We start from the raw sequence: 26,899 nt of genomic DNA, 5'->3' as shown, positions 1-26,899 counted from the left end.
ATTACCTGGGAGTCCAGACACAGGCAGAGTTGAGCCTTTTACATCTCAAAGGAAGCATGAAAACTATGTATGAAGCAACATATTTCCAAAATTTTTTTTAATCAATTTCTAGTATTGGAAAAATTCTCCTTCAAGTTATCCTGTGAAAGTAACAATTAAGATTACTAAATTGGTCAAAGAGTACACAATATTACAAAGCTTTGGTATATAAAATTCCTTTTTAAAAAACAAAGCAGTTAAAACGAATGACAACTTGCAAGTTAACTTCCCTCTTAAAAAGCAAACAAAAAACCCAGCAAAACCAACACTTTCCAAAATACAGATACATGAAGATTTAAAAACAACATAGTAATCTTTTCTATATCAGCTGAGAAACAGTTATTGTTCCCACCTGTAAAATTCTGCCTCTTGTAAGACTCCCTGGACAGCAACCCCTCAAGCAGTCTCCTCCCTCTACAATGACTGGGCATGAGAAGTGAGCTGCAACTTTTTTTTTTCTCTCTCAGATGCATGCATTAAGTAGTGCTGTTGAATTGTAATAATACACATACATCAGAAATGTCAGAAAAAAAAAAATCTCTGGACATTCCTGCCAATTCCTTCACATTAAAAGATACCATCTTGGTATTACACTCAGTTCTATGTAACTAGCAAAAGTGTTTACCGATGTCCTGTAAGCCTAACATTAGAACTGATGGGCTTCAAAAAAAAGATAGTACAGAAAGTACCAGTCAAAGAGCTCTTGGCGTCCCCTGCTATCAAAGTTTGTGGAGCCTGCTGCAACAGGTTTGTAAACAGAAGTGAAGACGCCAGGTAGAAATTCTTATATTAAAAGCACAACTCCAAATTTGAACAGAGTTGCCTCTGCTGAATCAAGTTCACGTTTACCCCAGATAATTTAAAAAGCAACAAATTGGCATCTGAGACTTTCTAGGAGAAAATTAACCTTCTATAGGGGAAGGTCAAAATTGTAGGTCTTTCAAAAAAACTGTCTAAGAAAAACTGTAATACCATTGACCAGGATAGAGTCACTTCTGGGAATTAAAACCGTGAGTATGCTGTTCTTTGCTGTTGCTGCTGTGATGGCGGCTGTCCTTGCTGTTGCTGAAGACGAACCTGCTGGGAGTATGGATCCTCTAGAGATTTAACAAAAATAGTTGTCTTAGGCCCAGTTTTCCAGACAATACCATTTGAATCTATTACAGAGGACTCTACTGTGATGTTGTGGGTGCCAAGTATCACAAAGTTTAACAGAAACTGAGTGCTGAAGTAGTCGTTGTGTGGTTCCACCCTCTGCTCCATTTCATTGGTCATGTTGTCAATAGGAATCTGAGAACACATGGAAGGTTAAAATGCTGTTTTATATAAACCTGTTAAAGTAAGTTTTCTGCTCTCCATTTGAAGGACAGGAAAAGGAGAGAAAAATCTTTGTCCTCAATTTTCCTAAACCAATGCATGTGTGTATTTGAGCCAGCTTGACATGCTTTTTCATTGATGAATGAGTTATTTTTATATCTATTCACAGAAGCAAGGTAGTTAACAAGTCTTTTTCTCCCTGAGGTTCTAGTTTTCCAGAGTAGTAAGTCAGACAAACATTATGTACTTCCTAGTCCTGTTGTTCTTTTAGAGGCAACTGACTTTTTTTCCTTTTCCTTCTCAAAAAAACCCCCGAACAACAAAACAAACAAAAAAACCCCAAGCCCAAACCCCACCAAAACAGGCCTTTCACTACATGTCACACGTCAGCAGAACCTGGACTTCAGACATACATTGTCTGATAAAACTGTTGACTTGAATTTAATATGTATCTCCTTAGGTGCTATTTAATTTGGACAGCATGTACTCCCAATTTCCACAGACAAAAAAAAAATCCCACAAAACCCTTAAAATGAGGATAAAGTAGTTCCAGAGACTATGTGGTAGAGAATAATCTACTCCTGCCTTTTTTCCCTGTGGAGTTTCATATGATATATACCTAGCTTGAATTTTCCAGATCTCAAGCAGATTCCTAATGACTTGTTCTGAACATCAGAAAGCCTCTTTTGTTTGGAAGAAAAGCTGTTACTAAAAAGGTAACAGTATACAGCAGACTTAAAAATCCCAGGTCCCTTCCATGCACTATGCCTGGCTCTGGCCATACTTGAATGTCAACTGTCAAGAGTGAGAGGATTACAGAAGAACCCATTCATTTCAACCTGAAAATTCTGCTAACCAGAGCCAAACAAAAGAGCAGGAAAATACAGCAAGAAAGCTTAAGACTTCTCCTGGCTCTATTCTATCCATACCTTATAGTCTTGTCCAGATTTGCTCTGCAGCACTGAAGAGACATTTAGACAGACAGATTGGATTTTACGGAAAAGGCCTGGTTTAGATCCATGCTGAACCACTCCTTCCACTTTTAGGGCCAACTGCTGATTGTTCTGTACTGCAATAGGTTCTGCTGGGTTCCTCGGAGATGGGGATAGAGCAAGCTGAAACACAAGAGAACAGACCAAACTGTAATTCTATGCCTCCAGAAAAGCAAACACCATTCAAGGATGAAATGGAACACTTTCCTATAGAAAAATTTCCAAGGAGAGGTTTGGTAGGGAAACCAGCAAATGGAAACACAGAACTTATATTGGAGACATAAAATTAATAAGCATCATCAGGAATACCAGATCTGGTCTTTATATCAGTTTCATTAATTGCACTTCTTTAAAAGAAGTAGAAAAAAATCTTCTACAAAATAGCCACAGGTAAGTATATTAAGCTGAACAAAGAAGTAAAATGCAATAAAAGTAAGTATTAAAAATCTTAAGGCTTTCACTGTGCCCAGAAAAAGAGAGCACTTGAGGGGAAAAAAAAAAACAAACCAAACCACAACCCCCCCCCCAAACAACCCCCCCCCGAAGGTTACATATAGCCATTCTTACTCAGTCAGCTGATAAATATTACCATTTTCTTCCAAGACAGTAAATGTTGCTTTTTAAAGGAAAAGGAAAAACAATACGAATTTATAGAAGTTGTATTCCCAGGACTAGAATATTATTTAGCTTTGCAGACTCAGAATCAACAAAAATTCCAGTTAGATTTTATCTTTAAGGCTGTGCAATCAAAGAACTGAATCCTACTTGCCTAAGTCACAGCCTGGTGGTTCTTAATGATCATACGTACATATTATCCAAGTGATTCCTAACAGATAAACCCAGATGCTACTTGCAGTTAAGTATCTTCACTAAAAATGCTGAAGCTTTGGGCCTTCAGTAAGGCTTTTCTCAAAGACTATATTTAGGCCACATTTGAGCAGTACCTACCTTAATGCTTGTAGACTGCAGCTTTTGAAAAAAGTACCTTTGAAACGAAAGGGGTACCTTCAACAATGCAATGACAGCATTGCACAGACAAGCTGTATGCTGTAAGAAACAGAGCCAAAAAAATGAGAAAAAAAAATTTTTTATAGCATAGGAAAGAGACACACACTTGAGGTACTGCAACTGCAGCAGTTTCCACTAGAAGTCCTGAAATATATTGATACAGTCATAGGATAACAGCCACTATGATGACAGTGACTACATTCAGCCTGTTTATGTTCTGCCCTTTATGAAGAAGGTATTCTGCTCTGGAAAGAACAAGGAGGCCAAGAAAAAGAAAATCCAAATCATTTCAGTCCTAGTGTTAGAGTCAGCAGAGCAGGATCTGCTTGAAACATTCATACATAAAAACCTCACAAACTCTCAAATAAACAACAATTCCCCTCCAAGCAAACAAGACTTGCATCTACTGCAACTTTATGTGGTGCAATAAAGTTTTAAGCCTCTTGCCTACTCTTCCTTTCCCCACTGCACAATACCATCCTTCTGACTCAGATGAGCAAAGGCAGCACTGAAGTCACCAAGCTGCACTGGTATGGAGCCAGTGACAACGAAGTTTACAGGGTTTACCTTTGCTACATTTTATACAACTCATTCTTCTATGCAATTTGGAATCTGTAAGGACTGCTGAATTTAGAATAAGGCAAATAGATGCCAGCCATGACAAATGAACTACCTTGTTCGCATCAACATGTACTTCAGCTTTATGATGTTCACTAAAGTAAAAGACGAAAACATACTAGCCCTGTAAAGGAGTACATTATCAGCTCACTGTTTGCATTCAGCACACTTTACATTGTGTTCTCTGATGACCTGCATTGATTAGAGAAATGCCATACTCGCAAAACACAGTATTAACTGCCAACAGCCCAGTGACCGAAGCAAGGCTAATGCTGGACCCTCCAGCACTGTGTGGTAGGGGAAGAATTCATTCATGACGACAGCATGAACAAAGAGAATGTGCTTCAGTATTTGAATGCAAGTGCGACAAGAGATCTGACAGAGACTTGATGCTACTTTTAGGTATCTTATCAGCATCTGTTATATTCTTAGTATCAGAATTTTTAAAACATTATTTTTAATCAGACCAGGAAGGTTACAGATGTCTTAACCAAACCTTTTTTGAAGTATTTTTGAAGTAGTGAGTCTCCATAGAGACCATTTGTGCCAGTAAGAGTTTATGTTAATTAGCCGAGTGTGCTCTTCAGTTTCTTGACCCCCACAGATACATGGGGTTGCTGAGTTTTTGGAGCCTTTGTCTACAGAATATACATTTAAAACTTCTACTTGCCAAGTAAGACACAGGAGCATACTTCCTGTTGAGGGATTCCACTTCTTCCAGTACATGATTAAATACTGACATCATTCTTCTTTCATATTCACTCTCAACATGTGCTGTTCCATTCGAGCTATACTCCTGGAAACTAATAAGAAAAAAACAACCACACACAAACACCCAAACCTCTTCATCATGTCTAACATACTTTCCTCATCGTAATCTGGGAGGCTCACTCCTGAACAGGCCCAACAATACCATCCTCTGTTAGAACTTGAAATCCATTAAGAAATAACTGTCTTTCAAACTGTTTACTCTGTTTCTTTTATGATTTTTCCACTCTAAGACTTGCCCTTTACATTTAGACCCTTTCTTAACTACAGCTTATCCACCACTTTCTGTCCCCACCCTCTCTCACTTGAAGCAGCTACAGATCCAACAGACTCAGCATGCTTAATTCCCCTAGCTTTTATTTAAGCCTGCAGTGTTTAATTCCCCTGGCTTTTATTTAAGCCTGCAGTGTTTATAATGTTTTTAAAAGCCTTACAACTGAAGGAAAAGCAGGAATGCCAGTCAGAGTGAAAACTAAATCTGGAAGTTTATAATCTCATGCTTTGAATAAAATTCCATCTCTTAGACACCTAATGTTTTGAAGTCCACAGCTTCATCCTTTTTACAAGTATGATTAATACATCTTCTAAGCAATGCTTAACTCATAATGACTAGGACAGTCACTTAGGATGTTCACTTTTATTTCCAGTTACAAAATCACACATTTAAAAAGATGTTTATCCACATTATCTTCCATTTAATCTCAGCCTAGGAGTTTTAAAGGGTGATTCAATTCATAGGTACTTCAATGCAATTTTCTAGTGGGTATTAAGTTCACTGTTAAAAAAGAGCCAGAGGTGATGGATTTACATTAGAAATTTAAACTTATTTAGTGAATATATTTTCAGGATTCTGAAGGAAACTATGTGTGCTTACAAGTGCAAACAGTAGGTATGGGAGCCAACATAGAACGACACAAGTTAAAATAGGTGGCTAAAGAAGAGATTAAAAGATGTTTTTTATTTTAATGCAAGTCTAAAGACAAGTCCAGTATAAAATACAGAACCCAGAACACAGTCCCTAGCTTGCCAGGTATAGCACAGCAGCAACAGGTCCTCAAGCCTGCCCACAGTACAATTAGAAGGGTCTGCTGAGAAACCTTCTGAATATTCTTTGAATTCCTAGGCTTAAAGCCCCAAGGATTTAGAAATAAATAGCAAAGGAATAGAAAGTTAACTATCAAACCTACCTTGCAGATTCTGGATCCAAAATCAGAGCTTCTATTGCATGTGAAATCAACAGGCAGCTCTGCTGTTGTCTGATATAATACTAAGGAGTAAAAAGACTTACAAAGTTGGCACCTAAACCAAGAAATGCAGTATATTTACTGGCACTTTTCCTTATTTCTCTAGCTTTTGTGAAGTCATCCTACAGTCATTACTCCCTTAGTAAACATAGAGCAAGAACTATGAAAATCCCGTGTTTTACGCTGTTGCAATTTTTGTGTCAGAACTTGTTCATAAAGTAATTCCAAACTATAGTATAGCAACGTTTATTTCCAAGTAGGTTTTAAGCAATTGGTACTGAATTTTTATGTTACTAACTGCTTCAAAATGACTTTGTGCCAGTCTTCATAGAAAATAGGACTGTTAAGCTTCATGCTTGAGAAGGAAAGTGGACAAATTCTAAGATTTTAAAAGGATACAGTTCTACATTCCTTAGAGTCGCTGAGTCTGCGTCAAAAGATGACTGATACAGATCTCCATACCGTGTAGCCAGGTTTCGGAATTCCTCCATTGAGTGTTTCATCTGCAGAGACAATGTTACAAGTCAAAAAATCAAATCAAAGCAAAACACACAACACCCCACACATCCAGAAAACCACTACACTGTAACATACAACACTGAAGTAATAAGATAACATACTCTGGCAAAATATGTAAAGTTCTTGCTTCTTCACACAGATAAAAATCACCAAAGTGACAGCCTATTATCAACACATTAACCAGTCATTTTTCCTGTAACACAGCACCAACATACCCTCCTTGGGTTAAAAATAAAGCAAAACAAGAAAATCTTCACCAACAACCTCCCCCATCCCCTACTGGTAAATCAAACTGCTCTGTCTTTCAAAGACTACCCACTGATTTCTTCTTGCAGACTCCATGCATTTTAGAAGCAGACTGTCTTGGTGTTCTGTACGGTATCAAGTCAATTGCCAACACTCATCAAAAGCAGTTGCAGTACAATCCTAAAGTACATATTCTTCCTTAGTGTAATCACAGTATCTGAGGTGTTTCAAAACAAGGTGCGAAAGGTCTTGCTGCAAGTTTGAGCGTAGCGAGTAGCTTACTATATGCATGTACTTGGAAGCTGTGTGCATGAATGTATGAGAACACATACATACATGCGCGACTTCAAAATATGGCCTGCTACAGGCAGGCATTTTTATAGGTACAGGTGAAAACCAATAGGCCCACTATTTAGCACAACTCTTCACTTCCACTTTTCATTTCTTTCATCAGATATGTTTGCCAAGAAGCAAAATTCATACCAGAGTCATAAACGTAACTGCACAAGAGTGGAACAAGAACACATGCCTGGTTAGAGATGCGTCCACACCTTTGGAGATCATTTCCTGACGTCATAGCAATTGTTGTGGCAATAGCTGGTGGTGGACTTGTTTTTAGGCTGTTGCAGGTACAAATAAGTTGAGAAAAAGCTTGCAGAAGGTCAATCCTGAGTTTCACAAATCCACACTGAAAGCTTAGAGGATTAAGCGGCGTACTGGCAGCCTGAAACACAGTAATAGGAACGCTGGCAATCTAGGTCAAAAGCAAACATGATAAAATAACTTCGCAATGTCACTGAACTGTCTCATCAGACAACTGAACCCTTCAGTTCAATTCTAAAAGCTGCTTTTTTAAAACTACATGTAACAAACTTGCTCAATTTAAATCATACCGAGTATGAAGGACACAGGAGTTAGGTAATTACTAAGCAGTATTTCAAGCATATCACCCTTGTAACAAATGTGACTTAAGCTGTTACAATGCTATTAGGGCACCTATTTTCTCTTTTCCAAGGCCAAGCCATTAGGCTTCAAATGACCTTAGTCCAGACAGTCCTTACCATAAGAGAGAGCACACTGAACTGGAAGGCAAACAAACACAAAGGACTGAAAAAGTGCTTCTCTGCATAAGCCAAAAGAGAAAGAATTGGCTGAAGTTACCTGCAGCAAGAGAAAGGGTGATAACCTTTCATTTTTTTGGAACTGTGAAACGGACAGGAACATTACAAAGGCACCGAACCTTGCACTTGATGAAGGTAGAGACGCAGTTCAGTGACAACTAAGAACAGTAAATAACAAAAACTGCAGGAGGGTAGACATGCTGCTATTATTTAGAAAATATGGTTCTGTGAAAGTTTGCTCCCTAATAGCTTATCTGACTTGTAGAAGCATCTGTGACAGCTTAGGACACCCAGGAGGGGGTAAATTGCAGCACTCAAGATTTTATACTAGTTAAACCAAAAATCCACTACTTATTTTTCTTATACTGTTTGATTTTGAGAAAAGTACACTTTTTTCTGTCGGGGAAAAAAAAGCCATGTGCAAAACAAAGCACTGGAACCTTCTCAGAGAATGGATGTATGTTAAACTCATGCATGTCTTCCCCAGTGCTTCTTATTCCTCAACAGAAAAGGTCACTTCTGGAAGCAAGAAGTTATAACCCATCCCAAAACCTCACTAAGAACCATTTCTTTGCTGGCAGGAAAGCAGCATACTAGTTTCTCACAAAACATCACGTCATCTGAGAACCGGCCCACTATTGACTAAAGTGAGGAAACATCAGCCAACTGCAGCCACTCTAAACTACTGAGCTAGATTTCAGCCAAAGAAATAAGACTTTTTCATCACTTGAGCCATTCAGCCCCTCTTATCTACCACTTTGCTTTCCCTTCTCCAAGGGCATAAAAAAAATCCCTTTTGAATGGAAATTGTTCAGTTTATTCTGTGAGGGTGGCTTCAGAAAACCCTCTGTGGAAGAGATCTCATTGCACTGTAATTGCTCTACAGAGACTACATGCTTTTATAGAGAGTAAAGTAACAGTACTTATATCAGAAAATCCAGACATTTTTAGTAGCACAAATTGGACTCGATTCTTGTAAATGGAAATACAAGCTTGTCTCATTAATACTGCAATTTGCCTTATTTGCTACCCTTATAGCCATGGGCAATACATGAGTTACAACTCTTTTTTGAAAATGACAGAAAGAGTTCTTCGGCTCAGCGAAGTTCTTCAAACACCACCACTCGTTATCAACATATTTGCAGTTAGTGCTACTTAATCAACGGTTATATTAGCGCTTTGTTCAAGTTCTGTCTCTTGTCTAGATTACCAGCAGTGAAAAATAAGCACAGTGCTTCCAATGAGATTCACGTTCTGTGCCAGAAAGAGCGGGTCCTATTCAAAACCTCTGCTAACTATACAAGCAAGTACACAGCAAGACAGATGGGGATTGTGGCTGGTACGCCCTATGACAAGTCCCTGCCCTCCTCCCCAACACTTCCAATCCATAAAGTAATGGGACTTTTTTCCTCAAGTGCACTAACTCACAGGAAAGAATATTTTGCATACAGCAATGCAAGACAGACAGTTGCATGTATATCAAGAAGGAATTGAGAAATTTGCTGACAAGATCAGACACTGTCTGAGTATTTCACCATTGCTAAACTGGGCTGGCCGAACATCTGCAACAGATTTACTGGCAGTGTCTCTCAGCTACAAAGTGGACAGCTACACAGGGTTCATCATACGCCCTAATGGTCTGCAGCACCAGCAGTCCTGAGTCATGGTCTACACTGAAACGGCAGCAACAGTAAAGCTGAAGTCAGAGGGAAGAGACAGCAAAGTCCTCAGCAGTAAGGCTATCACATGTACTTTATGGCACCTTGCTCCCCTTTGAGATGTTGAGTTCTGTAGATGCAAGCAGTGAGTGGCTCCTTTTACAGCTGATACACTCAAGCATGGTTAGGATTTGTCCAGGGTGATGCAACAAGTCAGTACCAGCCAGCAATAAACCCAACTTCCTCTTCTCTACCCCTCTGAAACCTGTACTTACTCCTCTGGACCACAACCACCCAGAAGGAAGTCCTTTTCTGGGTGCAATACCTATGTGTAACATGCAGGAAGTGAAGTCAGCAGAGGAGATGAAGACAGGAATCCTTCAACAGAAAACAACAAAACAAAACAAACTCTAGGGAAAAGCTAATTAAATTATTGAATCACAGAATGACCTATTTAAGCAAGTTATTTTCCTGCCTGTATTAAATATTAACACCTGATTAGATGAGGTCCCCCCCTCAATGTCTTCTAGACATTAGAGAAACCTTGAAACATTGAATTAAGACTTCTCTCAGAGGACAAAGATGTAAAATTTACATCCTTCCTGCTTACTCAGGGACAGTTTATTAATAAAACAGTAATATCTGAACTTCATTAAACACATGTCTGAATTGCCATGACACCGACAGTTCCAGTAATTGCAAAAAAAAAAAAAGGCAGCTTCATTCAAAAGACATACAAACTGTATGTAAAGATTTATTCATGGAAACTAAAATATGAAAGAAAGTATTGTGTGAAGCTGGATTGTCTTTTGTTAAGACGCAACTTCACAGTAAGAACTGAAGGTCCACATTCATTAATGCTTTTTTTGTTTACATTCACAGACATCACACACAGAGCTTCTTGCTATTTTCACCACTTCAGAGAAGTAGAAAGTATTTGCATAAAAGCAGGTACCACCTGAATTCTGCTGATCTGATGAGATTGAATTGTCCTCCCTCCTCTTACTAAATTGGTGTTGCCTTGTTGTTAGGATTCCGTAGGATCACATTGTCAAATAGAAGGCAAAATGAACTCAGCAGGGGGAAGACAATTAAATCCTCCATATCTTGAGAAGACAGCAGCCAATTTAGACAAATTCCCAGGCTTGACTATTACAGTAGTGTTTATTCAGCCAAGACAAGGAGCAGAAGATTTTAAGTACTGTAACTTTAAAAAAACATAGAAACATAGAATCATTTAGTTGGAAAATACCTTTAAGATCATCCAGTCCAACCATTAACCTAACATTACCAAGTCCGCACTAAACCAATTCAGGGTAGACTAGACTAAACCATGTCCCAAAGTGCCATGTCTACCCGTTTTTTGAACACTTCCAGGGATGGTGACTCCACCACCTCTCTGGGCAGCCTGTTCCAATGCTTGACTACCCTTTCCGTGAAGAAATTTCTCCTAATATCCAACCTAAACCTCCCCTGGCGCAGCTTGAGCCCATTTCCTCTCATCCTATCACTAACTACTTGGGAGAAGAGACCAACACCCACCTCACTACAACCTCCTTTCAGGTAGTTGTAGAGAGCAGTAAGGTCTCCTCTCAGCCTCCTCTTCTGCAGACTAAACAACCCCAGTTCCCTCAGCTGCTCCTCAGAAGGCCTGTGCTCTAGACCCTTCACCAGCTTCATTGCCCTTCTCTGAACACACTCCAGCACCTCAATGTCTTTCTTGTATTGAGGGGCCCAAAACTGGACACAGTATTCCAGGTGCAGCTTCACCAGTGCCAAGTACAGGGGAACAATCACCTCCCTGCTCCTGCTGGCCACACTATTCCTGACACAAGCCAGGATGCTGTTGGCCTTCTTGGCCACCTGGGCACACTGCTGGCTCATGTTCACCCAGCTGTCAACCAGCACCCCCAGTCCAGCCACTCTTTCCCAAGCCTGTAGCGTTGCATGGGGTTGTTGTGACCAAAGTGCAGGACCCGGCACTTGGCCTTGTTGAACCTCATACAGTTGGCCTCAGCCCATCGATCCAGCCTGTCCAGGTCCCTCTGCAGGGCCATCCTACCCTCCAGCAGATCGACACTCCCACCCAGCTTGGTGTCATCTGCAAACTTACTGAGGGTGAACTCAATCCCCTCATCCAGATCATTGATAAAGATATTAAACAAGGCTGGCCCCAAAACAGAGCCCTGGGGAACACCTCTCATGACCGGCCGCCAACTGGACTTAACTCCATTCACCACTACTCTCTGGGCTTGGCCACCCAACCAGTTTTTTACCCAGCAAAGAGTATGCCCGTCCAAGCCATGAGCTGCCAGCTTCCCAAGGAGAATGTTATGGGAGACTGTGTCAAAAGCTTTGCTAAAGTCCAGGGAAATGATGTCCACAGCCTTTCCTTCATCCACCAGGCAGGTCACCAGGTCATAAAAGGAGATCAGGTTGGTCAAGCAGGACCTGCCTTTCATGAACCCAAATATGTCACATATCATATGATTTGATCAAGGCAGGAAGTGTGTGTGTGGTGGGGGTGGAGAAGAAAAGAAAAAAGAGAAGTCTAGCTAATGACGCTTAACTAAGCTACAGGATCTTCTCTCTGAAGATGTTACAGCTGGCTCTTCCCTGCAGTCTTCTCAAAAAGAGAGTCTGGCAGGTGTCAGACAACTTTAAAAACTTTTCAGAGGTTTAAGAACAGAAACCAAACAGACCTGCTGCAGTATACAGAAACATCATCACTAAAGTAGAAGATCTGTGCTAACCGTCAGTGACGCTATTCCTTTGTGATAGGATTTTAAAGCTTCAGCAATGCAAGAAAGCGCTGAGCTATAGTTGTCCTCCTGCAAACCTGTCAGACACTGTTCTGCATGGGAGAACTCCTTCAAGCTGTTCAGCCAGAAGTAGAAGTGTTCTGAAGCCACCTGAGTCAGCAGGCTTTGATACAGTTCTCTGGCCATGTCATGGTTGCCCTGTAATGACAAGAAAGCTTCTAAGAGGGGATGCAAAAGAAGGCTGTGGGTTTCTATGAAACAATTAGAAATAAGAGAACAGTAACATCTCCAGAAGTACTCTTACTTTAAAAATAAAACCAGTGAAACTTCTTCCAATCATTTGATCATGACAATCCTAACAATAAGTAAAAGCACAAATGCTTATTTTACAGAAATATCAGCCTGTATAAGGTGTAGGTCTTTTTACACAAGATAATATAACAAGATGACAAACAGATACCAAAATTTACTTTCATGATTTACTGAAAACATATCTTCCATCCCCACAGAAACACTAGGTTTAAAACTATCAAATGAGCCCAGAGCTAAAATAAAAAATCCTGACCAATTTACCGAAATAGTGTTATGGTCAGTCCTCTCCTCTGCAATATGTACTTTACCTGTTTAAAATTACCTTAGCATCTCATACTAGGGTTTCTACATAATTCTAACCCCAGCTGTGACTTTATTGAAGGGAAAAGGGAAACAGTATTTTTTTCTTCCTTTCATCACATTGAAGAAAGAAAAGCACACATCAGGACGACCTGTATCACCTTCTGAAGAACAGCTAGACAATGCAGATTAGGCACGTGCTGAAGAAAGTATTATTAGGTCATTACTTTCTTCCTTCTCAAACACTTCAAAAAGACAAGTGAAAAACCATCCTGATGGGATGACTGCCCTAAATAGCACATATATATGAATCAGCATTCCAGGGAATTAAGAGGGAAAATGAGTTGGGTTTTTTTTTTTGCCCTCCATTCACTTCCTCCTTTCAAGTCCTACCATTTTCCTTACTTTCTTTTTCCAGTTCAAAGAAATCACTAGCAGCCTTCCAACCACACCAAGCAATTTTCCTCCAGGTATTTTCACTTACCATTCTGGAAGCCTGCCTGGCTATCCTGTAGGCTGTCCATCCATTGGAGGCATTCTCAAGCTGCTGTTTGATAACAGTTTTGATTTCTGAAGATAAAGCTTTCTGACTGGAAACAAATATCACTGTGGCAAGAGAAACCTAATGAAGAGTGGAGGGATGAGGAAGAAGGTTATATTTCAGGAACTAAACAAAACAAGGGAAAAAAAAAAGCCCATTTCTGGTAGTTTAGGAAACAGAATTATCTGCTTAATTTTGGACTCAAAACTACATAGAAGATTACATATACATTTTAACCAAGGAACTTTTCTCAGTCATGTATCTTTTAAGTAGTTATGGCAACCCAAGTATTTCTTGTAGATGAAAGTCACTTTCATTTAAAGAATCCTTATTGTGGCTTTCAACAGATATTTCGAATGCTCCAAATGAATTAACGATAAGCTTGTAATTTCTTTCTTAAAATTCAAATTAATTTCCAAATAGATGTGATAGAAGCATTTTTGTCTCTTACAGTATATTAAAAGTCATGTGCGTCAGAGTACCATATATAAATTGAGATAACTGCCATTTTGTTTTTCTACAAGCATTACTTCCCAGGTACCCCAATAATTTCAATAGCTAGGTTTGTCTAAGCAGTGCCATCTGCTGGAAAATCTCATGGAATACACTGCACAGTTCAGCTCCATCTATAAGATGCTATTTCAACATTGAACACTGACATATGTAGTCAAAAGTTAAAGCAAAACTAAAACTGAGGCTACAGACTGGGACATCAACTTGGACATAACAAATGGCTTAGCTGCCTTTCTAAACAAAATCCATCCACAGTAGTTTATATAGACTTTATCCATAAAGGGCTATTCACCAGAAGGAGGTCTTACCAAGAGTTCCTGTTTTTTATCTGTGGTAGATCGCCCAATTAATTTATAGAGGTCCATTAGGTCTCCTAGCATCCCATCTGCTAAGACAGGCAGCTGCATGGCAATAGCTGCTAAACAGTGGCACATGTGAATCCTAGCAGCGTCCTGGGCACTCTGCAATTGGGTCAGCAGGGATTCCACTACTGACTGGCTCAGGTGAGGACGGCACTTGACCAGCTTCACCATACAAGTTAACGTGATCTGCAATTCACACAATCAACAGGTACAATAAACACAATGTTTACGTAAAAATAAAAAAGCCAGACACACCTATCTGCAAGTATGATTGCAGAAATATAGAAGATCTGGTATTTTCAGAACCGTGTACTCTAGAAAAGATGAGATTTTTTCCAAGAGTCCAAGCCTCTGTCCCTGAGCTCACAGCACAAAAACATATCACAAAATTACTGGTAGCAGCTTAAGAAGTGGGAAAATAAAAATAATAGTTCATAAGAATGTTGTAATCATACATTGCATCCCCATCTCCAAAAAGCAGGTTCTCTCCTGAATTCTCTTCGTCCTCCAGAAACACCTCCACCCCATGTTCAAGTTCATGTTTTATTACAGCTGTTCCTCTGAGAGGAATGCATTTTTTCCCTCCTACAACAATCAACTTACTCTACTGTTGAGAGGAGTTGCACTATAGTCGTGCTCAGTTTCTCTACTGCTCTGAACTCTGATTATGGGCAAAACAGAAAAATCTTAATTTCCTTCCAGTATGTTATGCTTCCAGCAGAAAGCATTGGGTACACACTAGCCTTTCTGGTTATACAAGCCATTGCTATGACTTAGAGCTGTGCTAGGGAAAGACAATAACGCTGTCACCTTTAAGGTTGCCTGAGCTCCTGGACTGTCATCTTGACTACAAAGAACAAGAAGAGATTCTAAGCCAAAAACTGCATCTTGCTCCAAAGGCAGAAGATCTAAGAAAAGAAAAACAGAGTTAGTTCCCTGTTACATTTTCCGACCATAACTGGTGTAATGCTTGCACTGGTGGTGCAGTCATGGGAGATGAGTATCTTTCTAATACTTCTGCCTTAACTTGTTTTGATTAGAAACAATACTGCCATTTCATGTCTCAGGTAACTATTCAGCAGTCACACCAACTGTGACATTTGTAGAGTGTGCATAAGTCTCCGGACTAAGACTTCTAGATGACTTGTTATCCATTTGCAACAGGCTTTGTGCTAAGAGTTTTCAAAGGCTGATAGACAATTCACTAGTCTTACAGCAAAGGTAAGACAAGCATTTATTTATTAAGAGTTCTACTGTGCCCATTAATCTTCTCTGAATTAGATGAAGATGGAATCTTCTCAACCATTCATAAAATCCTGCAGAATATTTTCTACTAGGTTATAGTTCCCATTCTCCCTAACCAGCATGAAGGATCAGACAGATTTACAGGCAGGTTCACAGACAAAACCAGTTAATACGTGTTAAGTGCATAAGCCTGACCGTAAACAGACACATTTCATTGTCCTTGCTTTCATTTACCTTTTTCCTGACAAGAGGCTGATATATTAGTCAGAATTCTCACACCATGAGCTGCAATGCCACGGTTATTATGGTAACAGCACTCCTGTGCTAGTTTTACTAAATCAAATGATCTCGCAGTTGTAGCTGCTGTTCCTAAATAAAGACAAGGCAAACAGGACATAAAACAGCACACTCCATAATTACACTACAGTGTAATTTTCAAGTACATTTCTGAAAAAAATCTCTACTGACTTAGGATTAATTTTTTTTCCCATATGTTTAAAGGACAAGATGAAAACACATCTTTCCCTCTCTCCACACACAAACACAGGCTCCCCCTCCATTCCTGAACACTATACAAGTTAGGCTTACATGAGAAAGAATATTTGGGTCTGAAGGCTGGTGTTTCAGGGCCTCAGAAATATTATATCTGATTAAAAAAAGCTAGTGAGCATATTAATTATTAAGACATTGCAGAATGACTGAAGGGGATGTACTATTTTTCTCCATTTCTGCAGGCCATGTAGTTGGGCTCACAATATTCATTAGGGCAGTCTGGTTTTCAAGAGGAAAAAAGAAAACAGTATGATCACCATTTTAAGAACAAGATACCTTGAATCACTTTAAAATGTCTACTCTGTTTCTCCAGAATATAGTCACAAGGAAGAAAGGTTCACCTGGTACTGAAGTAGGCCGTTCCCACAAGGGTGGCATAGCTTCACTGTGCCAGGGTAACATGCCAGCCCACTCACATCATTAAGTCTGCATGCTACTCAAAAACTATGCAAATCCATGGTTTCAAAGCACCTTAAGCAGAATGCACATCAGCCACTTGAGAGGCATTACATTTCCCCATTTTATGAAGAAAAGTTGAAGACCCGAAGGTAAAAAACCCTTTCATATAGCATATTACCCACAAAACCCAGAACAAAATCTTAGACCATAACTTATTCATGGGTATACAGTATCCCATTTTAAGTTTACATATGGTGAACACAGTCTGACCCTCAGCTAATGTTCTGAAGTTCAAAAAAAATTTAAGAATAAGCTACAAAGTGTTTGGATGAAACTGATTATCAGTAGCTAGCCAACCCATTAGAAATACCAAAGATAATCATCTAATCTAGTTTTCTTACCTGGAGCACTGCTGAAGTACTGTTTAATGGCAATGGTCCCCGATAACGTGGAAAGAACAGACAGCATGCCCAGTTTCAAGCTGTCATAAGGAGTGTGAAGAGCAGATTCACAGAGTGCCTACAAATTAGCAGGAGAAAAGATACAGAGGGAAGGAAGTTCCGTGAGCTATCTGCATTAAGCATATAGTTGCACTTGTCTGAAAAGCTTTGAGAGTAAAGATTTTTCAACAGAAATTGCTATATTGAAATCAAAAGTTAGAAGTCATGCCCGGAAGTATCTGTTTTACTAGACTGAGGACATGGCTTGCAGAAAACTGACAATGGGTCTCATATGCTAGGCAACACCAATTTCAAGTCATTTATTAATTAAAAAACAGTGGCAAAAATAATATCAGGTCTCACTGATGACATATCGCAAAAAAATTTAAGACAGTTCTCCAGTCTCAGAGACATACTGATTATTTTGCCTTATCACAATCTGCAGGGTTTTATGTAAGTATATGTCTCTGAAGAGCAAAGTTTCAAGTGTCATTTTCTTTAATAGTCCTGGTGTCCAACAGAATGCAGTCTAAGTTTCTTGATAAACATCTCAGAGTGTATTTTATTTTTTAACTCATTTATAGTAGAGCTCCTGTCATATTTTTGTGCCCTTTGCCAGATCTCCTCAGGCCCCATCACATCTAGATTGGAATAACTCTTAAAATTCACATTGTTCTCAGATTTATTATGCCAACACAGTCCACAACTTAGTCATTCACTGGCTTTGGAGGCGTTTTTAGTTAACATGAGAGAAAGCAATACGAGAGACAAATGGAAAATGTTAAGTATATTCTGCCTCAGAGAGGGCCAAAGCTGCATGATAACATCCAGTAACTGAATAAAGAAAACCAACAGAGAATTAGTTCCACAGAACAAATAAAAATCCCAAATAGTGTTCTTATCAGGCATATGCCTTACACCATGTTCTTGCATGGTGTAAGGGTTAAATTCTAAATCACCTTGTCATTTGTACCAATGTAGTATTTTGCTAATCCACTGAATAAGCATGGCATCAACATACAGAAGAAAATACAATGATGAGGGTTCAAAATGAGTCTTGACGTCTCCCAAGACACTGATGTTTTAGTCCAGTGCTACTAGATCACCACTCTCAGAGCGTATTTGAAACAGTAACTATGAAGAATGTGAGGAGCACAGAGGAATTAGCTGGATGGACTGCAGACTGCTTGTTACCTTCACAGTCGGCAAGAGGACTGCTCTATGCATCAAGAGCAACTGCTTCTAAAGCTGATGTCTGGAAGTCAGTGAAGTCTCCACAGTTCAAAGACAAAGCCTGCTATCTGACCTACACAGACAGACCCAAAATGCTGAAAAAGTTAACGCTGCTGAAACTCTTGCTGGTAAAAAGTTACAAAAAGCAGGTTTTGCCATGACAAAAGGAAGGTCTGTTCCGGTCCCTGTTGTATAAACATTACTAAGTCATTTAAACATACAGAAAAGAGTTGCCCAACTCAAAATGTTGACTATGTATTTTGGAAGTCAGAAAAACCCTCACTACTACTGCCTGCCATTCAGCAAGCAGTAACAAGCTTCAGTCAATTAATTTTGTTCTAACCCAGTCACTGGTTTAGTTCCAACATCAGTGGAACTTTTTCCTATGCATTTCAACCATCAGGACACTTACTTTAAGACACTACATAATGATGAAAGGCATGTTATCAATGTCTCTCACTTGTACTGAGATAAATTCCAACCAGGTGTAATGGTATAAAGTGGCATTTTGACTGCAAAGAATCCATAAACCATTAAAGGAATTCCTTAAAATTCCTAAAAGGAAATAAATTTCTGGTATTAATCCATTATGAAGCACGCCAAATCATTTTATCTAAGAATTGGAGACAAAGCAAAACATGCTTTATTTCTCACATGATTAACAAAAATCCGCATAATTTTTCTTCCCACCTGCCTGATGCTCCAACAGCACATAGCAAAAGTAGCTTCCAAGACTAGCAAAAACAAAGAAAAAAGACCCAGAAAAGTAGAGCTATAAGCCTGTGCCATAAAGTTCTTGAAACATTTACTTTCCCATTAGAATCTTAATCTAATGTGAAGTTATTTTCTATAGCCATTTCTACCAGAAAAAGGGAAAGACAAGGAGAAAAAAAATGGTCATATACAACTGCAATTGGAAGAAAGCAGCAATGCTATCTGCAACATAACAACTGCTTCCCCAAATAACACAGATGGACTATAAACACCTTCTAGGGTCTCACTGATACAACAGGAGTCACAAGGATACTACTGAAAATGAGCCATTAATCCTAAGAAATGAAGTCAAAATTACATTTGTCCTTTCAAGTATACCTTGCTAGATGACATGCTTTGAAAAATCCCAGAGAGACTCTCTGTGTTTATGAGAGCATTATACGCTCAGTATCATAAGATTAATGTAAACATTCATCTCTCATGTCTATTATCTTCGATGAGTTTTTCAGATGGAAAAGTTATTTCCTTACTGTAAAAAGGCCTACTACAAGACACATGCCTTTCCTCAGTTATAATACTTCACCTGTTCATTAATCCTTGGCTACTCTGCTTGGCAGAGTAACCTAACTTAAGGCTATGGAGATGTATGTTCTTCCTTTCTTTACCTCCCAAACTGTTCTTCTGCAAAGAATTCTAGAATTATTTGCAAAGTTTCATAATAAACTTTAACTTAAAAACATATAAACCTGAATATTTTCTCTGCTCCATGTATGTGGTGTCTTGTTGGCCAACAGCTTTAGATCTTGGATTGCAAGCCTCTTCACAGCCTTCCTGGGGTCATTCTTCAAGTACTGCAACAAAAGCTGGATCTGCAACAAAGTAAATCCATTGTTAAGAGAAGGATGCTACTAGAAGGAAGTCTCTTCAAAACTACTTGTGAAGAAATTTTGAGCATACTCAGCCAAAACTAACTTACCTTATCTGCCTGACTGCTTGCCCCATGGAAAAGCCCCTACTTAGGCTGTGATGCCATGGCAAGCTAAAACAGCCTGAGAGCCAATTTCTACCATCCTGCTCTCCTTGTTCATGCACCCTTCTCTACATCACCCTGCATACCTGAGAAGCTTTGAGACCTGTTTCGGTACTCACAGAAATACCATAAAACATCCCTGAGAGTCTCAGTAAACATTCTATACTGTTGCGATTATGCTACTAGCAAGTATTCTAGGCATTTGATGCGAATTCGGGTGTCTGCATGATCTGCAGTTTACAGATAGCAACACATACACACCTTGTATGTCTCAGTAGTTGCCAAAAACCACCCCCAAAAACCAACCAAACCAATCCCTACCCACCCCCTCCAAAGCATCTATCTCAAATTAAGTGACACTTAACTACATGTCCTTTGTTGTGTTCATTTCCTGCAAATTTAGAGATGGAATAGCCAGCACATGAAGAGGCATGAACATGCAGGCCATGGCTTTGCTCTCCATCCCCACGTTGGCTACATCACTTTTAAGCAGTGTTGGCTGCTATGTTGCAGAAATACAGCCTAAAGCACCATGCTTACTGCCATAAAAAAAAGCACATCAAGTGTTCTAATGTTGTTTCAGTTGGCTTAGATTCAGTACTATCAAAAGCATCCTCTGAAATACAGAAATCAGCCATATCAAAAAGAAGTTCCAGACAGATCAATGCTATTAGTCTGACAGTAACAGACACCAGCCTTCCATAGCTGTACAGGATTGAAAGGAAGCAAATAATTTTCATTACTACTTTACAAGGATTAGTTAGATGAATTCTCAAATGTCACTGTGTTCAGACCTGCTATATAGATTATGTCCACAAGCACATTATCAGAACATAAAAGCATTGTATTTTTCCATCACTGCTTCCCCACAACTTGGTTTATAGTCCTAAATTATAGCAACAGATTCAAATTCCTCGGAGTTGTTCAAGAAATAAATTTTTAAATGCACTCTATGCTATTGAAATATTCATTTGCTTGCGTGCAAGGAAGGCAAAAGGCACATCCACAACCCAAGAGAATATACGGCAGTGAAAAGCAAAGCCTGGGTTCTACAGGTAAGATTGTTTTCAGAAAAAGTCAGGGTGTTTGCTTTCCGAAATGCTGATTGATCCTAGCTGATTTCAATCCCAATTGATTTACAGAAAGACAGGTTATGATCGGTAAAGAAGGGTCCCCATGTTTGATTGGGGTTATCTGGAAATGGGACCAGAAAGGGCAAAAAACACAAAAGCAGCAGCAGTTTTCAGGGTATTCTCTCTCTATAGCACATAGGAGCAACCATCCTAGCATATGCGTCATGATTTATTTTCAGTGTCAGCTAGAATCTGAGTTTTTTTTACTTTGTACTTTAAATTGAAGGAATGAATTATGAAGAATTACCTGTTTAGGAATGTCAACCAAAGAAGAAGCAGCAAGCAGAGTAAAGGTGTGCAGAGTAACAATGACCATCTTGGTAGAGGGATATGATGTTACCAGCTGCTGAAGCAGCTGCCGGGAGCTGGAGGCCAGGCTAGCATCATGATGCATGTGCTGTAGAATAGGGATCAACTTCAATTTCAAGTCCACAGGTGTGGCTAAACCTGCAACAAGGGAGAGAGACATAGGCAGAGTGTTAGTCCTTTGTACTGGGTTTTGGCAGTACCGAGGTACACAATATGTCTGCATTGCTATCTCTGCTGAATGCAGACTGCGTAGACACTTGCATTAGCTTCAAATAACTCATCTACTAGCTAGCAGCATAACCACAGCAGTATCAAGCACTTTTACGGTTCTTTGAGAAGGTTGCTCCTTGCAGGTAACACACATATTAACTCATCTGAAGCAACCCGCGATAGTCTATGTAAGCTCATTCATTGTACTATAGACGAGCTTTTATTCTTTACCAAACTGTTTTGAAAAACTTAGATTTTTAAGAGGACAAGAGCCAGACAATAGATTATCGGTTAGCTAATTTAAAAACTGGAATAATTTGAGGATAAGGGCAACAGTATTCTGATATCTGATATTTATATATGGACAATAAAGAATTCTCAAAGAAATTAAGAGCTTTTCCCTTTATCACTCAATATGCATATGTACCTTGAATCATCTCACTGATTTTATTACATATTCCTGCAGCAAAATCCCTGTAAAGAAAAGACAAAGTACCAGGTGAAATGAAAAATAAATAAATAAAAATCAACTCAACTACCAAACATTGCATTTTAACAATAAGAACTTTTACAAAAGAGTGCTCACCAAGACCTAAGTCATTTTAGAACCCCTGCATACGGGCATGATCAAATGATAAAATGGAACCTTTCAAAAACATGTCAAACTGACTAGCGGCACTACATTTAGTTGCCTAATCTAACTTCTGCAAAATAATCCATGATTAAAACTGCTATTCCACTTTGCATTCCCATATTTATGAGCTTTCCATTAGTATTCGGGGGGGGGGGGGGCAGGGGGGAAGGAAGAAATAAAGGATTTCTGTTAAACTTGTATTCAGGTTTCCTTACAATACTGTTATTGCACATAATTAAATGTCTTGCTATAAATGACATGGCTAGCACTACAGAAGAAAATACTAATTTTTGTGAATGCCAGTATCAATGGAGTTTCCATTCTCTGTAATATGAAAAAATGTAAAAAAAAAAAAATCTTACTTTGATTGTGCAGAGAAGTTGGCAGCAGCAAATATAGCAGCTTCAACTTCCACATTATCATGGGAATCCAAACTCTGACGAATACTGTGATGTGCATTCTTCCTTTCTGGAATAATAGATGCCATGCTGCCCAACATCCTACAGAAATAAATCAGAGCAAAATCAGGAAAAACAACGGTCATGAAGAAATGCAACATGAAATCAAACAGAAATGTAAAAGGACTGTTAAAAGACTAATTTTTTCTATAAATATGTACTCTTTCATGTCTATTAGAAACAAGGAAACACTAAAAGTAGGGATATAATTAAAAGGTAACCCATTTTTTCATGTGGCTTATGTTAATAGTTTCATAAAAATTAACTATATTTTGGTACCTTTTACCTTGAAATGGGCACAGTGAGAAACTTGTCAAGAATTCTTATAAAATTAGGAGTGCACTATGGCACTAGGAACATTGAGCATTCTTAAGGTGCGTTCATGTTCAAGTTATGATATTAATACAACAGATTTAGTGCTAAGATATACTGATGGCTACTTTCAGACACACATGAAGTACACATCATGGGATTTTAAACTAGAAATATGGTAGTCTAGGGGGGCAGAAAAAGCATTTAGAGAACTGTTTCCACCCTCCTCCCAATTAAGACTGCAGAAATAAATGACAAATGTCTGAACAGTCATAAATGTTGACCACATGCTAAGAAAGCAAAGTTTCTAGAAACTCTGTGTTACCATGATAAAGCAAGCAAATGTCTGACTTCCATCATTTGTTTTAAATGCACTCTATGCTACTGAAATGTAAGACCATCTGCTGATCTGAGATAAGGTTATTATTTGGAATAGCATAATACCTTTTGTGTAACTGCTAAAAAGGGAACAAATCGAAGTATCTACACTTTTGCTAAGAATATCTCAAAGATACTTCTCAGACATATTTAACATAATCCAATTAAAGAAAGAATGAATGCAGGATTTGCACTGATGGTAATTTTAGCAAGAATTCTATGCAAATATTTACACAAATTCCTGCCCAGACACAAAGTTTTACTTTAGCAGATCTTTCTTTCAGCCTGTTTTTTCTTACTGACACTACTTAAGGACAAAAAACAATCACCTGAAGATTTTCATACTGCTGAACCAACAGCCATTTTAACCTTTCACTTGATGCATCCTGTGAATTGATTCGTAATTTGTTTTTGCAAACTGAGTAGATCCCTGGGACCTCTAGCAATATGTCAACATAGACCTCAATACCAGTCAACCGGTGTAATCCTATGTTAGAATACTGAAGTAGAACTACAAGAAAACATGTAGATATATGGTACTCACACATTTCTGAGACACTACAGCATCAAAGCATAATCTTAAATTAAAAAAAAAAAAAAAGAAAAGAAAAAAGAAATGGACATATGAGCTACTCAACCCCCTGCTAATGCCTCTCATCTTTCAATAGTGAAATCAGAAACAGTTCTAGATGGACAGAAAAATACAAAAGGAAAAAGAACAGTGCTCTCTTCACATTTGAATTCACTTGCACAGGAGTTAGAAGATGCAGTTAAGGATAGTCATGTTGGGTAGTGTTAGAGATACAGACACCAAAACAGCAGGACGGTGACATTAAAGACAGTTTAATTTACTTTTTTTTTTCCTCCATTTGATTGCTAGGAAAGCCAAAGCAATCAGTAATACAAGGACATTCCCTTAGAAGTTATTATCAGAGACCAACAAGCAGTAAACTTCTAACACAGTAATAAATGAAAACCAGGTGCAAGTGTAACAACGTTCACATAACTAAATTTTACTTAAAAGTTAACAAAAATTATTTTGACGCATAGGAAAGCACTTTCCTTTTGGTCTTGGTCAAAATATGTCCTGGTTTCAGCTGGGATAGAGTTAATTTTCTTCCTAGTAGCTGGCATAGTGCTGCGTTTTGGATTTAGTATGAGAATAATGCTGATAACACACTGATATTTTCATTGTTGCCAAGTAGTGCTTACAGTAGTCAAGCACTTTTTCAGCTTCCCATGCTCTGCCAGGTGCACAAGAAGCTGGGAGGGGGCACAGCCAAACAGCTGACCCAAACTGGCCAAAGGGCTATTCCATACCATATGATGTCATGCTTAGCATATACAGTGGGGGGAGTTGGTCAGGGGGCAGCAATCACTGCTCGGGAACTGTCTGGGTATTGGTCGACGGGTGGAGAGCAGTTGCATCACTTACTTTTCCTGAGTTTTGTTCCTTTCCCCACCCCCTCGTTCTCCTTTTTATTACAATTTTATTATTATTTTATTTCAATTATTAAACTGTTCTTATCTCAACTCACAAGTTTTCTTACTTTTGCTCTTCAGATTGCCTCCCCCATCCCACTGGGGGAGGGAGGGTGAGCGAGCAGCTGTGTGGTATGCTTGGTTGCTGACTGGGGTTAAACCACAACAATATGTCATATGCAATATAGCATATGTTGCATACAGCTACATACATCTAAGTTGTATGCATACAACAGTTGTTTTCCTTGAGAACAAAAAATTTCAGTGTTGCAAATTCCATTTTGCCTTGAGCCATCCACACTATTCTTACCATCGTAAATGGTTAATAACTTTATTATTCTGATCACAGATCCTTACTGTTCACCCTCTTTAAGACAGATGTCTCTGCTTTTATCTCTATGACCAATGTAGAAGATGCCTCCTACACTTCATTCATGGTAGCTGCAGATTTTGTTATTCCAGACTAGCACACTAATAATTAGCTAGAGATTTCAAGTTACGTTCATCTGTGTAATACATACCGAAGTGTAATAGCTCGAGCAACTGGATCATTGCTATGAATTACTGAGAAAACTCTTTTCACAAACTCATCCACATTTAGGATCTTCTCTAAGTGCTTCTCGCTCTGCTGAGTAACTTTCAGCACACACAGCCTCAGGAAGTTGTTTCTAATAAAGACACACACATTTCTTTATCAGGCTGTTTTACAATAAAAATTCAAACACTTTAAACACAAAATTATTTAAAAAAAAACCTTCTGAGAGTTAATTAAAACAAGAAAAGGTCTATGCTTTAGAAATGGTATATTTAAGTAGACTGATATAGTTAAAGAGAGACTATTAACACACTACTGTTTTATCTTCTATTACAGGTAATGTCAAATTTAGGCTCAATTCCAGGGAAATGAACCTGTTGACACCAGTGAGAAGGAGTGTAAGCAGATGTCTGTTTTGTGCACACTCAGGAATCTAATTCTGTTAGAAAAAATGGCCAGGGCTAAGACAGAAAAGTCTAATTGCCTTGTCAGGTGTCAGTGAATTTCTTTTCCTTCCTGGGGCCAACAGTGAAGATTCTACAACAGAAACAGATAACTTTGTGAGCTATTAAAAAGGAGCTCTGATTTCATCACATGTATCATTTAGACATCAGGCACTTGGAAAAGCTATACTTTGGGCTTTGTTATTAACATTCCTTAGAGATGGAATTTGTACACATGTTCATTCATCTATTTATTAATATATGAATTTGAACATGCCTATGGAGCAGAATTTACACCAATAAACTTAAACTATTCAGTTAGCAAGTGAATCCTCAAATCAGGACCAATGGACAGGAACTGTGTCACTGATAACTCACAGCCACTTAAGCCCACTAAAGACAGGGAAAGCAAGCTTCAATCAAGCATAACTCATCCTCAGTTGAGTAGGCACCACTGTGGTATTATCATGCAAGGCAGAAAAACCCCACGACTGCCCAGGATCCAATGCAGCAGCACTCCAAGGTACAGTGCAGTACTACAGATCGGGGATTTGAATGGACAGAAAGTGACTGATGCTACTTACCCCACTCTGAAAACATCAGCTAGCTTTAGGAAAGCTGAATTAATGAGAATAGGGAAAGGATATTTCTGGAAGAGCCTGGGAAAACGAACGACAGCTTCGCATTGCTCCCCGAGTTTGCCAGACCTGAGGCCTAAACGAGAGAACAGTCATTACTGAGGAAAGCGATGCTCCTTCAAAATCTGCTCCTTCCCCCACCCCCCGCTAGCGGTAAAGCGGCACAAAAGAAAGCCCCCAGCCGCGGGGAACGAAGGACGGAACGAAGGACGGGACGGGACGGGACCGCCCCCCAGAGCACGGCGGCGGGCAGAGAGCGGGCAGCCCCAGGCCGGCGACAATCCCGAGCCCGCCCGGCCTCACCTTTATCCAGCTCCATGAGGGCGGAGTTGGCGTCCAGCTCCTGCTCGCCGTAGCCCGCATCGGCCAGGAAGGACTTGGCGCTGGCAGCCATACCGACCCCCTCGCCGCCGCCGCCGCCGCCGCCGCCGCCG

At 39.3% G+C, this 26,899-nt stretch overlaps 1 protein-coding gene across 4 annotated transcripts; it reads right to left on the bottom strand.

Moving 5' to 3' along the window:
* Positions 1–987: 987 nt before the first annotated feature.
* INTS7 (integrator complex subunit 7) lies at positions 988–26,859 on the bottom strand. 4 transcript variants are annotated; one of them, XM_075707560.1, is made up of 20 exons: positions 26,769–26,859; positions 26,412–26,541; positions 25,371–25,517; positions 22,582–22,719; positions 22,013–22,059; positions 21,314–21,513; positions 19,650–19,772; positions 16,918–17,035; positions 15,800–15,934; positions 15,131–15,228; positions 14,267–14,506; positions 13,389–13,526; positions 12,284–12,490; positions 7,281–7,475; positions 6,386–6,489; positions 5,930–5,998; positions 4,645–4,777; positions 3,297–3,395; positions 2,286–2,471; positions 988–1,329 (listed from the first exon to the last, which is right to left on the bottom strand). In XM_075707560.1, exons 1-20 carry the CDS (start codon positions 26,857–26,859, stop codon positions 1,042–1,044), a joined length of 2,886 nt encoding a protein of 961 aa, XP_075563675.1. In that variant the 3' UTR covers positions 988–1,041. The 4 variants fall into 4 exon arrangements, with proteins under 4 accessions (XP_075563675.1, XP_075563677.1, XP_075563676.1 ...); XM_075707562.1 differs by having other exon boundaries at positions 3,297–3,353; positions 4,663–4,777; XM_075707561.1 differs by having other exon boundaries at positions 4,687–4,777.
* Between the last annotated feature and the right edge of the window lie 40 nt (positions 26,860–26,899).

The sequence above is a fragment of the Pelecanus crispus genome, chromosome 3 (genome assembly GCF_030463565.1).
Source record: "Pelecanus crispus isolate bPelCri1 chromosome 3, bPelCri1.pri, whole genome shotgun sequence".
In the NCBI taxonomy this organism is placed as follows: domain Eukaryota; kingdom Metazoa; phylum Chordata; class Aves; order Pelecaniformes; family Pelecanidae; genus Pelecanus; species Pelecanus crispus.
This window is presented reverse-complemented; position numbering and strand designations above follow the sequence as displayed.

Excerpts from the sequence above, each read along its gene's own strand:
- INTS7 (XM_075707560.1), bottom strand. The coding sequence starts at position 26,859 with ATGGCTGCCAGCGCCAAGTCCTTCCTGGCCGATGCGGGCTACGGCGAG. Across the intron at positions 12,491-13,388 it reads CCAGGCAGGCTTCCAGAATG|GGCAACCATGACATGGCCAG; the intron begins GTAAGTGAAAAT and ends TTGTCATTACAG. Across the intron at positions 5,999-6,385 it reads ACTCTAAGGAATGTAGAACT|ACAACAGCAGAGCTGCCTGT; the intron begins GTATCCTTTTAA and ends GTATTATATCAG.